Genomic DNA, 12,158 nt, shown 5'->3' on the forward strand with positions numbered 1-12,158 from the left:
TGCTTAGATAGGTCTCAATGTATTCAGCAGAGGAGGGATATAGAGGTTCATTGCTATTGACCGTATTGGAGTACAAACAGCTGGACTGGAGAAGGTGGCAGACTGAAATGATAGTTGCGGGATAATGAACTTCAGATGATGGCAATCAAAGAGGAGGACTTACATATTCAGTTGAGTGCTGTTAGAAAGGTGGAAGGAGAACAAGGAATGTGGGTAGTCTTAGAAAGCAGAGGTAATAGAAAACCTGTGTCTACAAAGTTAAAAGATCTACTCACATGGTTAGTAAATCGAAGTACACTCCATTGGTGGCTTCAAGCTGAAGCATAGGTGCGACCAAAAACGTCTTTGAAAAGCATTGTTTGGCTGACAAAATCACTTCTAAACTCAATGCTTGGATTATGACATAATCCTAAACTAGACATCTCACAGGCTTAATGGCTGACCGCTTGCATAGCTGCATCTTCTTTTAGCCTTGATTCTGAGGTGAAATACCTTGGTAGAGGGTGGTGCAGTGCCTTTCCATCTGTAATCTATTTTGTGTTCTGCTAATTTTTGGAATAAGTACACAAATATTTTACTCTAAAATTTAGTTTATTAATGTGCATCCTATCCGCTGGGTATGGACACATAAAATTGCATAGCTTGATTTGTTAATGCCATGGCACTAACAAATGTCACAAATACCAAACTTTGGTTTGAAACATTCGATTTTTACTTCACGGCTGACGAGAACATTTTCAATCAGCATGGATCTACATCTGCTGGTCATTAATGCACCTTCTTTTAATTCGGTGGTCATGCCCCTATCCATTGGCTGCCTTTATTTTGCCTCTTCTCGAGTTCTCAATATGCCTCAACAAAAGTCACACTCCTGGTCCATATGTGGTTTCTTGCTGCATGTTCTTGGTTAAGTGAAGATTTTTTTTTATTACTTCTAGAACCATGTCGAGTTGGCGATTTTGCCAAAGTTTTGAAGCTTGGTTGTAGAAGTTTCTGTCTCTTCTATTGTCATATTGTGTCCTGGAGTGCTCACTCTTAAAAGGTGTCTGGGTTGCAAAGATGTTATGAGTACTGTATGCTGCTACGACTTGACATCATAATCCTTAACTGGAAAACGGAAATGCATGGGGTTGTAGGGAAGATGTTTTTCATGCAGTGCGATGGATATGCTGTGTGTACTTTTTACTTGAAGATAACATGATGGATGTAATGCATGAATTAAACTCAGCCACTGGCAAGCGCTTGGTCCACTATCCAGTCCATCGTTTTCAGCCCAAAGCCCTACGTGCGATGTGTGTAACCATACGTGGCACCTGTCCTCACTTTGCCACTGGAACCAGCCGCACCCAACCGATGAGCCCCCAATTAGGAATAAAACAGCTATTGGCTTCTTGTGTTCCAGTCAGAGATGACGGATTTGCATATGGCTGGGTCTAATCTGAGGTGGCACTGGGGCAAAAAAAATACAATGGGCTGAATGCGGCCTGAGAAATTACAATTGACTGAGATTAATTCAAGCATCCCACCCATCTCTTTTTTTTTTTTTTTTTTAATACTTTAGTACTTTTTTTACTGGGCATACCATTGCTTTTATCTTGTCTCTGCCGTTACAAAAGGGAGCCAACTAATCAGTTTTGGTGGTGCTCTGGAGGTGAAGGGCGGGTAAACTGTTACTATTGTAGTGCATACAATACTGCTTCGCCTGTGTGTTGTCCCTGTCTGTACTGGAACAGGGAGCAAAAACAATGGCCAGGAGTGCAGCCCAGAGTAATCACTAGTGACCGAGATTAATTTAAGCATTCCATCCTTCTCTCGGTTTTTCCCAGCGAGATGCCCTAAGTGTCATGGGTATATCGCGATATGAATCCCATGTTTAACTGGTCCTTGGCACTCAACCTGCACCTCAGTGAGGATGCCCAACAAGCCAAAACATGTTGTGGTTGCTTTTGTTTCAAAGCAGAGGGATTTGGCATCGCTGGTTTGGCTGGGCAGGACTGTTCGACTGGGGCTGAGCAAAGGCTGGTTTTCGGACGGTTTGTCCCTATCTTTAGTGGCACAGTGGTCCAGAAAAATAAACAGGAATGTGTGCCATAAAAATTACTAGTGGCTGAGATTAAGTTAAGCATTCTGTCCATTACTTTTTTTGGTTTATTCTTTTTGCTAGCTTCAAAATGTTTTGCCATTCATAGTGATTGGCGGGGTCAGCTCTGTAGGCTCATTCTTAACTGGTTCCTTATTTTCTGTTTTAGAGAATGTGGAGAGATGATGACCAACGGTACCCGGCGATGTATTGTGGTGTCCACGTTGGCGGAGGCCCGCTTCTATGCAGACGGTGGATTCGACGACATTCTGTATGCTTATCCGCTACCATTTGACAAAGTGGAGGAGTGTGCAGTGTTGTCTGAGAGGCTGGAGGCATTTCATGTGCTGGTGGACAGCCATGAGGCCCTGGAGCAACTGAGGAAAAGGAGGCTGGAGAAGGGCAAACAGTGGATGGTCTGGCTTAAGGTGGACTGTGAAAATGGAAGAGGTACACCACTGCTTACTGAAAATCAGATAGCTCGTGCAGTGCTGTTATCTAGAGGCCAGGCAATTTTCTTTCTACATTTTTATTTATTTATTTTTAGGAGTTTAGGAATTCCATCCATGAAAAGATTTATTCCTAGATACACATGTAAATCTTACTTTTGTGAATTGGCCCCTAAGAATTTAGCATATATATTTGTTTTTAATATAGTTTATTGAAGACTCATTAGTTGTAAAAGTAATCGCAATAAAAACAGGATCATTACAGACTGAATCATTAGCAGCAATAAGCTAAACCTAAATGATTTAATTAAAGAAGTGACTCGGGGGAACCCTGCTGCTATCTCTATTGAATACTTACACCCCAAAGTCCAATGACCCGGGGTTCTTAACCACCAGACAGGACCTACTGACTCAAACTCTGGACTCGCCAATAATGTGGCTAGGGGATTTTAACACGCAGTTGGACCCCACCCTGGACCGGAACCCATCACAGACGGGCACAAAACCACTCATGACTGATGCTCTTCGTGGGGTAATGCTAAAGCCTTGACCTACAGGATGTTTGGAGACTGCAACACCCCACATGGACAGCATACACGTGCCACTCACTGACTCACAATACACATAGTCGGCTAGGTAAGGTTCTGGTGGCAGGAATCCCCTGCCTTGAGAACCTCAATCACTCCTCTAGCATGATTCTTGTCAGACCACTCAGGTTTGATGCAGGCTTGTGTGGGGAGGGGCAGATCAGGGGTCGAGATCATGTCAGATCCCGATAGATATAGAGTATCCACAGCGAATGCACTCACCGACTTTTTTTTTAGTGAAACTGGAGCTCAACCACACGTAGGTCTACAGGCACTGTCGAGTGGTACTTGTATGGGTTTAACATATGGGGTACGCATGTAATTGCAGTCAGACCTCCTTCTGGAAGAGGAAGAACTTGCATAAACGCAAGCAGAGAGCCCACATAGGGCCATTGTACACAATAGCGAACACCTTACCTGGCGGTGAAGCGCTGAAATCTGTGACCGACTAGATCAATATACACTACATCAATGTAGACAGAGGCTGCAGTGGTAGGATGATAAATCAGGCAAACTCATAGCTTGAAGTCTATCTTGGGAGATGGCCCCTCTCGTTGCACACTTATTGACCTCAGGGCGGGGGGAGGGAAGGGTCACCTTGAGGATGGACATATTGCAAACATCTAAAAAGGCCACCTGCATCAAGTGTGCTCAGCTGATCAGAGTGTTGAGGCGCAGCGATACTTGAGATTTCTGGAAAGACTTGATATCCCAGGATTCAGCCTGGGGACAGTGGAGGCTCTAGAAGTAGCTCTGAGTTTGGGGGAAATCGGGCCAGACCTGGTGGTGCTGTGATGCGTTAGCACTTGGAAGGGGGGAGCTGGCTTTTACCAGGCATTTTCCGCGACCGTAACGCGTAAGTCACTGGAAGTGTTCCTGGAGGCACGGGATGAGGGAATACTCCTCCCGACCATGAGAGAGGGAGTGATCTGCATGCTCTTGAAACAGGGCGGGGACCTGGTGAATCCATCTGCATACAGGCCCATTACCATGCAATTCAGATATGAAGGTGCTATGTAAGCTGCTTGCCAATTGCATGATAACGAGCATGTCCCACCTGGTGCACAAGGACCAGTGCGGGATTATACCAGGACAGAACACAGGAATCAACCAACGGCGGTTGTCACATATATTACACAAGGTTGAAGGCCGTGGTGAGGACAAGGTAGTGATCACCATCGATCTAGAAAAGGCATTCCATACCGTGGACTTGAGGTATTACATGGGGTTCTGCAGGCGATGGGGTTCGGTCCACAGTTCTGTGGCTGGTATAGCCCCCTTTACACAGAGCAGAGGTTTTTTCCTACATTTGTTTTTCTTTTTAAAAAAAAAAAGAGAATTAAAGCAGTGACTTTCATCTGTATCTGTATTTCTTAAGCACTAACTTCTCTATCTGTTAATCTACATATCGACACAGCCACCAGACAAAAAAATGTAAGACTGTGAAAATAAACATCAGCAAGCTAATGACCACTGCCCTGCATACTACTTCATACATGTGTTAGCACTGCAATCAGTACCTAGTTGATTTTTTTTTGTCAATGTCACAGCAAGGGTGCCAAGGAAACTAATAGTAACTTGAGCCCTCTGTGACTCCTTGTTGGATAGTAAACGAAAGACGTAATTAGGGTGCAGTGGGCCTTCGTACTTGGGGTCCTAAGACCCCTGAGCTTGCTGCACTAAGGATAGCTTTAGGCCTTAATGTTGCTGAACAGCCATAACTTCCTTCTTCCTTTTGCACTTACCACAACCATGACATAACTGATTAAATCACTGATGACTTACTTTTGTGCTTTATAAATACTACTCACAGAGGCATAGAGTAGACATTCTCTTCTCTTCTTCGTCCTTGTCCCATTCAGCGAGTGTCCCTATTCAACACTGCAAAACGGTTTTCCTTTTTCCTAAAAGGTCCGAGAACCTCCCATAGATTTCTCCTCCTCTGCAATCCTTTCCTGTTTTGCTTCTGTGGCCCCTATGCTGTAGGGCTGTTGAAGGTTGCTGGCACACCTCCCTGTGAAGTCTGGGGGCCAAGGGGGTAAGCAGGCCTCCTGACTAAGCCAATGGTCTTCCTCCGCTGTGTAGGGAATTGATCACCAAAAGCTGGGTACTTCAAGTTTGTCTCCTACAGCTATGTTTTGAATGTTTCTCCGGATTTTCAGAAACAAGACTTTGTTCAAACCCCATGTCCTTTGGCGAAAGTAAAGAAGGTGGCCTTGACGGACAATGTTTTCTTACTGATACTCGAGAGAGCCAGAGTCAGGATCCCCTGTAGGGAAAGAGATTACAGCTGTTATTTAAGAGTATTCCTTGTCTGGAATTCTCAGGAGAATAGCAAATGATCACAGACCTTCAATTCTTGAACTGATTCATTCTGACTAAACACTACAGGATGACTATGGTTCAACCGACCATTCACCTGATTTATCCTGGGGATTTTCTGATGAAGTTCTACTTTATAGGATGCATACCTTCACATCCCTTTAGCTCTGGCCTCAGATTCCTAATATTTAGAATAGGGTGCCACCACTGGCAGTTCTGGGTGCTTCCGTTTAGTCTGAAGACTTCTCAGGTTTTTACAAAAGTGTAAGCCCCGGTGGCTCCTTCATTTTCAGGGTAAAGTCCATCCCTACCTGGAAGATCTGCCTATCCAGGCTCCCTCTCAGAAGAAAGTCCTGAGGAACACTACCTGGGCAGTAAACCCCCCCCAGGAGTTTGAATTTTTAATCAGTCAGCCAAAGTCCCTCCTTATACCCTCCCAGAGACTGGAATATATTGTGGTAGTGATAACGCGTGTACTTAGTGGGCAGTATGGCCTGTAACCATCCCCTTTGAAAAAAGTACCCATTTGCTGTGCACAGAAAGCATACCCATAGTACAGTACCTGCATGGCATGGCCTGTGACAAGGATCAGTAGGAGTGGAACACCCTGTTTTTAGAAAGCATCCTTTCACAATCCATGCCCAGAGTATAAACCGGGCCAGTGGTTAGATTTATTCCAAGCATTTCTCCCATCACATTTTGATGTAACAACCTAAGTGCATGCCCACACATGGGTCCCATGCTCACTGTGTGACTGGAACCAATGCTACACTTGACTGAAGGGCCCCAATCCCGGCAAAATCTGGTCTTAAGTTCTTGTATTCTAGTTCAGGTGGACCCGGCTTACCATTTTTGGTTGGACTCTTCCTATTGGAGGAGGCTCAAAACCAATTAGCAAAAGGCTGGATCCAAACTGATGTGACCTGGTGGGCAAAAGAACAGTAGGAATGCTGACCCGAGCAATTGCCAGTGGTTAGACTTATTGCCAGCATTCCTCCCATCACCTTCTGTTTGTTTTAAATGCAGGGCAAAGCCTGCACCTAGTCCTTTTTGTTTCTAGGCACCTATTATGGCCTTTGACCATACGTTGTGCCATGCACCCCCTGCATTTATACTTTCTTTGTTTTGTTTCTGTGAGCCCAAACTATGGCTTGTACAGCCAGAAAGAGTTTAGTTGTCTAACATTTTTTGGGCCCACTCTAAGAATGAGAGTGGCAAAAGTGTATATTCAGTCCATGGACTGGTCTGAAACCTATTTAACAAAACCACATTTTTAGGTTTGGTGTTAGTCTAAACCTATGGATTTTACTAAAGTTATATGTACAATATATTTAAAGTAACTTTCTGTCAGCCCTCTTCATCCATTGTTTTGTTATTGTGCCGTTAACATTTTTCTTCAGTCCACTCCAGCATACCGTCATATTTTTTAAGATGCGATCCTTTCAGGGGCCTTCATAAGATCCTCAGAACAGACACAAGAAGATAATGTGTTTTTTCCCTGCATTTTACAACCGCGCTAGGTTTGACGAATTACCAAATAGCAAAATCCAGTCAGCTTTTGAAAAGATTAACTAACATTCAAATATTCTCCAGTGAAATCTGTTACATATAACTCGGACTCCTTGATATTCACTCCGCATATCTTCAAATTCCGACTGGATTTTGATACCTGGGTCGAGCAATTTCCTGCATTATTTGGGGAAGCTGGGATTAGATCGGGGTTCTTCATTCCACAGGGGACTGTTTAGCCACTAGAACTCGTGCAGCATCCAGAACTTACCAGTTTCCAGTGAGCCAGACTTTCTTCAGCCCACGTGGCATTGTTTATTGGGGGACTGAAGAACCCTGCTGTGTATCCTAGTAAAATTGTTTCACAATAAAATTAGCTTAGTAAATCTTGCAAGCACTTTTGACCCGATTTGCTCTTTTATGAACAACTTCTCAAATGCATGTCTTGTCTTCCAGCTGGTGTTGTGCATACTGATCCAGCCGCCTTGGAACTGGCGAAGGCGATTAGCCATCTTGAGGAGACAGAGCTAGCAGGAGTATACGCACACTGCGGGAACACCTATAGCTGTACCGGTGTGCAGGAAATCCAGGCTGTAGCGCAGGCGACCACAGCAGCTGTCCTGCAGTTTGCGAACAGGTCAGTACTTAATCCAGTTGAACTACAAAAGGGATTGTCCAACATAGGTTTGATGGGACTGGACTCGTGCTAGATTTTCATTATTACCACTGACTCTGTAAAAGAGTTCCTTTTAGATTCACAGTATACAATTGCATTTTATGTGAATATATTCTGAAAAGCCATCTATCCTGGACCTATGCTGAATCCCTAGATCTACACAGCTTCTTTTATCTTACAGGGAGTGCAGAATTATTAGGCAAATGAGTATTTTGACCACATCATCCTCTTTATGCATGTTGTCTTACTCCAAGCTGTATAGGCTCGAAAGCCTACTACCAATTAAGCATATTAGGTGATGTGCATCTCTGTAATGAGAAGGGGTGTGGTCTAATGACATCAACACCCTATATCAGGTGTGCATAATTATTAGGCAACTTCCTTTCCTTTGGCAAAATGGGTCAAAAGAAGGACTTGACAGGCTCAGAAAAGTCAAAAATAGTGAGATATCTTGCAGAGGGATGCAGCACTCTTAAAATTGCAAAGCTTCTGAAGCGTGATCATCGAACAATCAAGCGTTTCATTCAAAATAGTCAACAGGGTCGCAAGAAGCGTGTGGAAAAACCAAGGCGCAAAATAACTGCCCATGAACTGAGAAAAGTCAAGCGTGCAGCTGCCACAATGCCACTTGCCACCAGTTTGGCCATATTTCAGAGCTGCAACATCACTGGAGTGCCCAAAAGGACAAGGTGTGCAATACTCAGAGACATGGCCAAGGTAAGAAAGACTGAAAGACGACCACCACTGAACAAGACACACAAGCTGAAACGTCAAGACTGGGCCAAGAAATATCTCAAGACTGATTTTTATAAGGTTTTATGGACTGATGAAATGAGAGTGAGTCTTGATGGGCCAGATGGATGGGCCCGTGGCTGGATTGGTAAAGGGCAGAGAGCTCCAGTCCGACTCAGACGCCAGCAAGGTGGAGGTGGAGTACTGGTTTGGGCTGGTATCATCAAAGATGAGCTTGTGGGGCCTTTTCGGGTTGAGGATGGAGTCAAGCTCAACTCCCAGTCCTACTGCCAGTTCCTGGAAGACACCTTCTTCAAGCAGTGGTACAGGAAGAAGTCTGCATCCTTCAAGAAAAACATGATTTTCATGCAGGACAATGCTCCATCACACGCGTCCAAGTACTCCACAGCGTGGCTGGCAAGAAAGGGTATAAAAGAAGGAAATCTAATGACATGGCCTCCTTGTTCACCTGATCTGAACCCCATTGAGAACCTGTGGTCCATCATCAAATGTGAGATTTACAAGGAGGGAAAACAGTACACCTCTCTGAACAGTGTCTGGGAGGCTGTGGTTCCTGCTGCATGCAATGTTGATGGTAAACAGATCAAAACACTGACAGAATCCATGGATGGCAGGCTTTTGAGTGTCCTTGCAAAGAAAGGTGGCTATATTGGTCACTGATTTGTTTTTGTTTTGTTTTTGAATGTCAGAAATGTATATTTGTGAATGTTGAGATGTTATATTGGTTTCACTGGTAATAATAAATAATTGAAATGGGTATATATATTTTTTTTGTTAAGTTGCCTAATAATTATGCACAGTAATAGTCACCTGCACACACAGATATCCCCCTAACATAGCTAAAACTAAAAACAAACTAAAAACTACTTCCAAAAATATTCAGCTTTGATATTAATGAGTTTTTTGGGTTCATTGAGAACATGGTTGTTGTTCAATAATAAAATTAATCCTCAAAAATACAACTTTCCTAATAATTCTGCACTCCCTGTAGTAACTCTTGACAATAACTGCAAACTTTCATACCGATATTTCACCTTTAACCAATGGGCCTCCAAAGATACGATTTGAAATATACAGAAACGTAAATGTGTCCCATTCAGGGTCTCATTTAAATTCACTTCTACTGAGAAATGTGGTAATAATTGTATATTATCACGATAAAAGTTTCTTTATTTAAAGAGTTGTTAGTCCATTCAGTTATCGGGGTATATAACCAGGTAAATTCAGTGCCAATGCATCTTGTCTTATTGAAGGGGTGAAAAGAGTGGGCCATTACTTTTTTCCTGGAACTTTTGATGGTTTCATTGGCCCATTTCCTTTCAAATCCGTGATGAGTCTTTTTTTTTCAGGTGAGCTGTGCCAAATACATACCCAGCGCGCGCATGCCGTTACTGAACACTGCAGGTGTTACAAAAAAACAAACATGGACTCCTTTTAATATTTCATTTCGACCGGACCTTTAGGAGTCAGACATTGCCAGTTTTTAAGCTCTTCTCCCTGAAAATTGAGCCTGTAATTTTACTTCAGAGTTTAGAGGGTTGATTCATTTTTTTCAGTAATTATTAATACAATAACCAGGCCTATTGTACGGTATCCGTTAACCAATTGAACCTGAACCCTAGGGAGCTCCAAGAAACCGGGTGCCGACCATATTAACGAACACGTTGAGTGCAGGAATGGTACCGTTTCCGTTTGTGATCAGTAGAATAACCATTCTGGATCTTCCAGCTCGGAAGGTGTGACCATCAGTTGTAGAAAAGATTCTGATTCTAACACAGAACATCAATACCACGTTAATTATATACTGGCAACTCCAATAGCTCTAGCTTGCGTTTTGAGTCCTAACGAAAATGTATTTAAAAACCATGCGTCATTGAAAACACAATACAAAAAACATTACTTTTAATTCACAATGCGTTTATTAAAATAACACATTTAAAACGTGGTGATTCAGTGTACTTTTGTGATGTCAAATCGTATCTCATGAATTACAGTGAAAGCACTCCCTAGGAAGCAGAATAACACACCAAACTACCAATAGTATGGGGTGAAACCCCACTCTATGTACATTTCCAAGTATTAGTAAAAACAGGCCAAACAGACAGCTGCAGTGCCATGCCAAATATAAAAAGGAACGATCAACATGAATATGATAGCGTGACAAACAATGTAAGTAATTCATAGGAAAATGTAAACAAAATACTTAAAGCCATTCCAGTATCTAAGACTTGAACACCCGCAGTCATACTCAGTTCCTCTGGAGCATGTGGAAACATTGACGGCAGAAACAATTTTTTACAAATACATAGACTTCAAAATATAGTGTATGAAAATTGTGAGCATACGTCCCCTTTTATATAAATGTCGACCTATCACAACCAAACATTTGCTCCCAAATATGCTATGACTGTAGCTAGAATAGGTAATTGGATCTGAAATATATGGGAAGTAACTTTGGTTGGACTGAGTGATTAAAATCAGATTTAAATTGTTGTATAGGTGTATTTGTGTAAGAGTAAGATTGTCTGGTGTTTTGGCAAAATATATTTTGAAAATCTTTATCCTCACGTGGAACAAGTTGGTGTTGCATTTGACCAGAAATGTGAAAAACTGATGTTTGATCTTTCTATTTCCTCCTGGTCACTTCCTTGGGGCATGCTTGTATATCCCATTCAGGGGATACAAGGCAAATAGGGGCAAATGTACGGTAATCCATTCTACTATTGCTCCACAAACTTGGTCTTAGCAGGACAGACCCCTGGACACAAGTGACAAACGACTTCAACCAGCAATACCACCCTGCAGAAGTACCTGTCAGGATTAAATTAGAATGTGTGCACATGTATGCTGAAGGGCAGAATATTTTGGAATGGTATGTGAGGCTTTGGCTTTGAATGATGTGTCTGAGGCAGTCACTTTAATAAGTTGTTTATCCATTAAAGGCATGGCAGGCAGTGGGAGGTTGATTGTAGTTGCTCAGAGACCTGCGAGTGAAGAAATTTCTGTTCAGATGATTTAGGCCGAAGCCAGCTCAATACTTTCAGAGATTCAAACAAAGCAAGAGAGCGGATGGCATACCATTTGTAACTTGGATTCATGGTGTTGCATGATTGGCATAAGTGGGTAAGAGCGATGGAGGTGAAGGGTTTTCTTGTCCATGACATGTTAAAGGTAACAGAGATTCAGGGGAAGAATGCTGTATTCCAAGTAGACAGCATCTTTCTGACTTGGGAGGTAAGCACACATCAACGAACACCGTAGGCTTCTCTAGATTCCCAGCTAATAGATTAGCAAAGGGCTGGAGCAGCATGACTAAGCAAGAGAGAAACTTGTACACGAGTGGTTTCAAATGGAGAGTAAGGGGCAAAGCAATTCCCAAGAATTTAAGGGAAATCCTAGGCAAAGGGGAGTTGGGTTCCAGGTCTGGAACACAAGAAGGAAGGACAGGAAGTTTCTTCCAAGCCTAATATGAATTCTTGTTATAGGTGTTGCAAGCAAGGGCCCTACAAAAGGCACTGTCAATTGAAAGGCCCTGTACACCCAGTATAGCTAGTGAAGGCACCAAAGACAGCCTCATGGTGCTGTGCTGAATAGCAATGTACATTTGGGAAAGATGTCCAAATACTCTTAAGCACATTGATCCAAATAACATTGTATTTGTATTTGAAGCAAGTTTCAATGGGAGGGACATTCCTGCCGGAATGGATACAGATGCTCACAGGACTGTAGATGAAAGGGAATGTATCAAACTCAAGGAGCTTCTTCCTGACGCCATGGCACCA

General features: G+C 42.8%; 1 protein-coding gene across 2 annotated transcripts in view; it reads left to right on the forward strand.

Moving 5' to 3' along the window:
- The window catches only part of LOC138261681 (D-serine dehydratase-like), a 496,726-nt gene that overhangs the window by 90,211 nt on the left and 394,357 nt on the right, over window positions 1-12,158 (forward strand). For both annotated transcript variants that reach the window (XM_069210927.1, XM_069210928.1), the window contains exons 3-4: window positions 2,250-2,530; window positions 7,404-7,584. In XM_069210927.1, the coding sequence (XP_069067028.1) occupies window positions 2,250-2,530; window positions 7,404-7,584 (462 nt within the window). The remainder of the gene's footprint in view (window positions 1-2,249; window positions 2,531-7,403; window positions 7,585-12,158) is intronic.

The sequence above is a fragment of the Pleurodeles waltl genome, chromosome 10 (genome assembly GCF_031143425.1).
Source record: "Pleurodeles waltl isolate 20211129_DDA chromosome 10, aPleWal1.hap1.20221129, whole genome shotgun sequence".
NCBI classification, from domain to species: Eukaryota; Metazoa; Chordata; class Amphibia; order Caudata; family Salamandridae; genus Pleurodeles; species Pleurodeles waltl.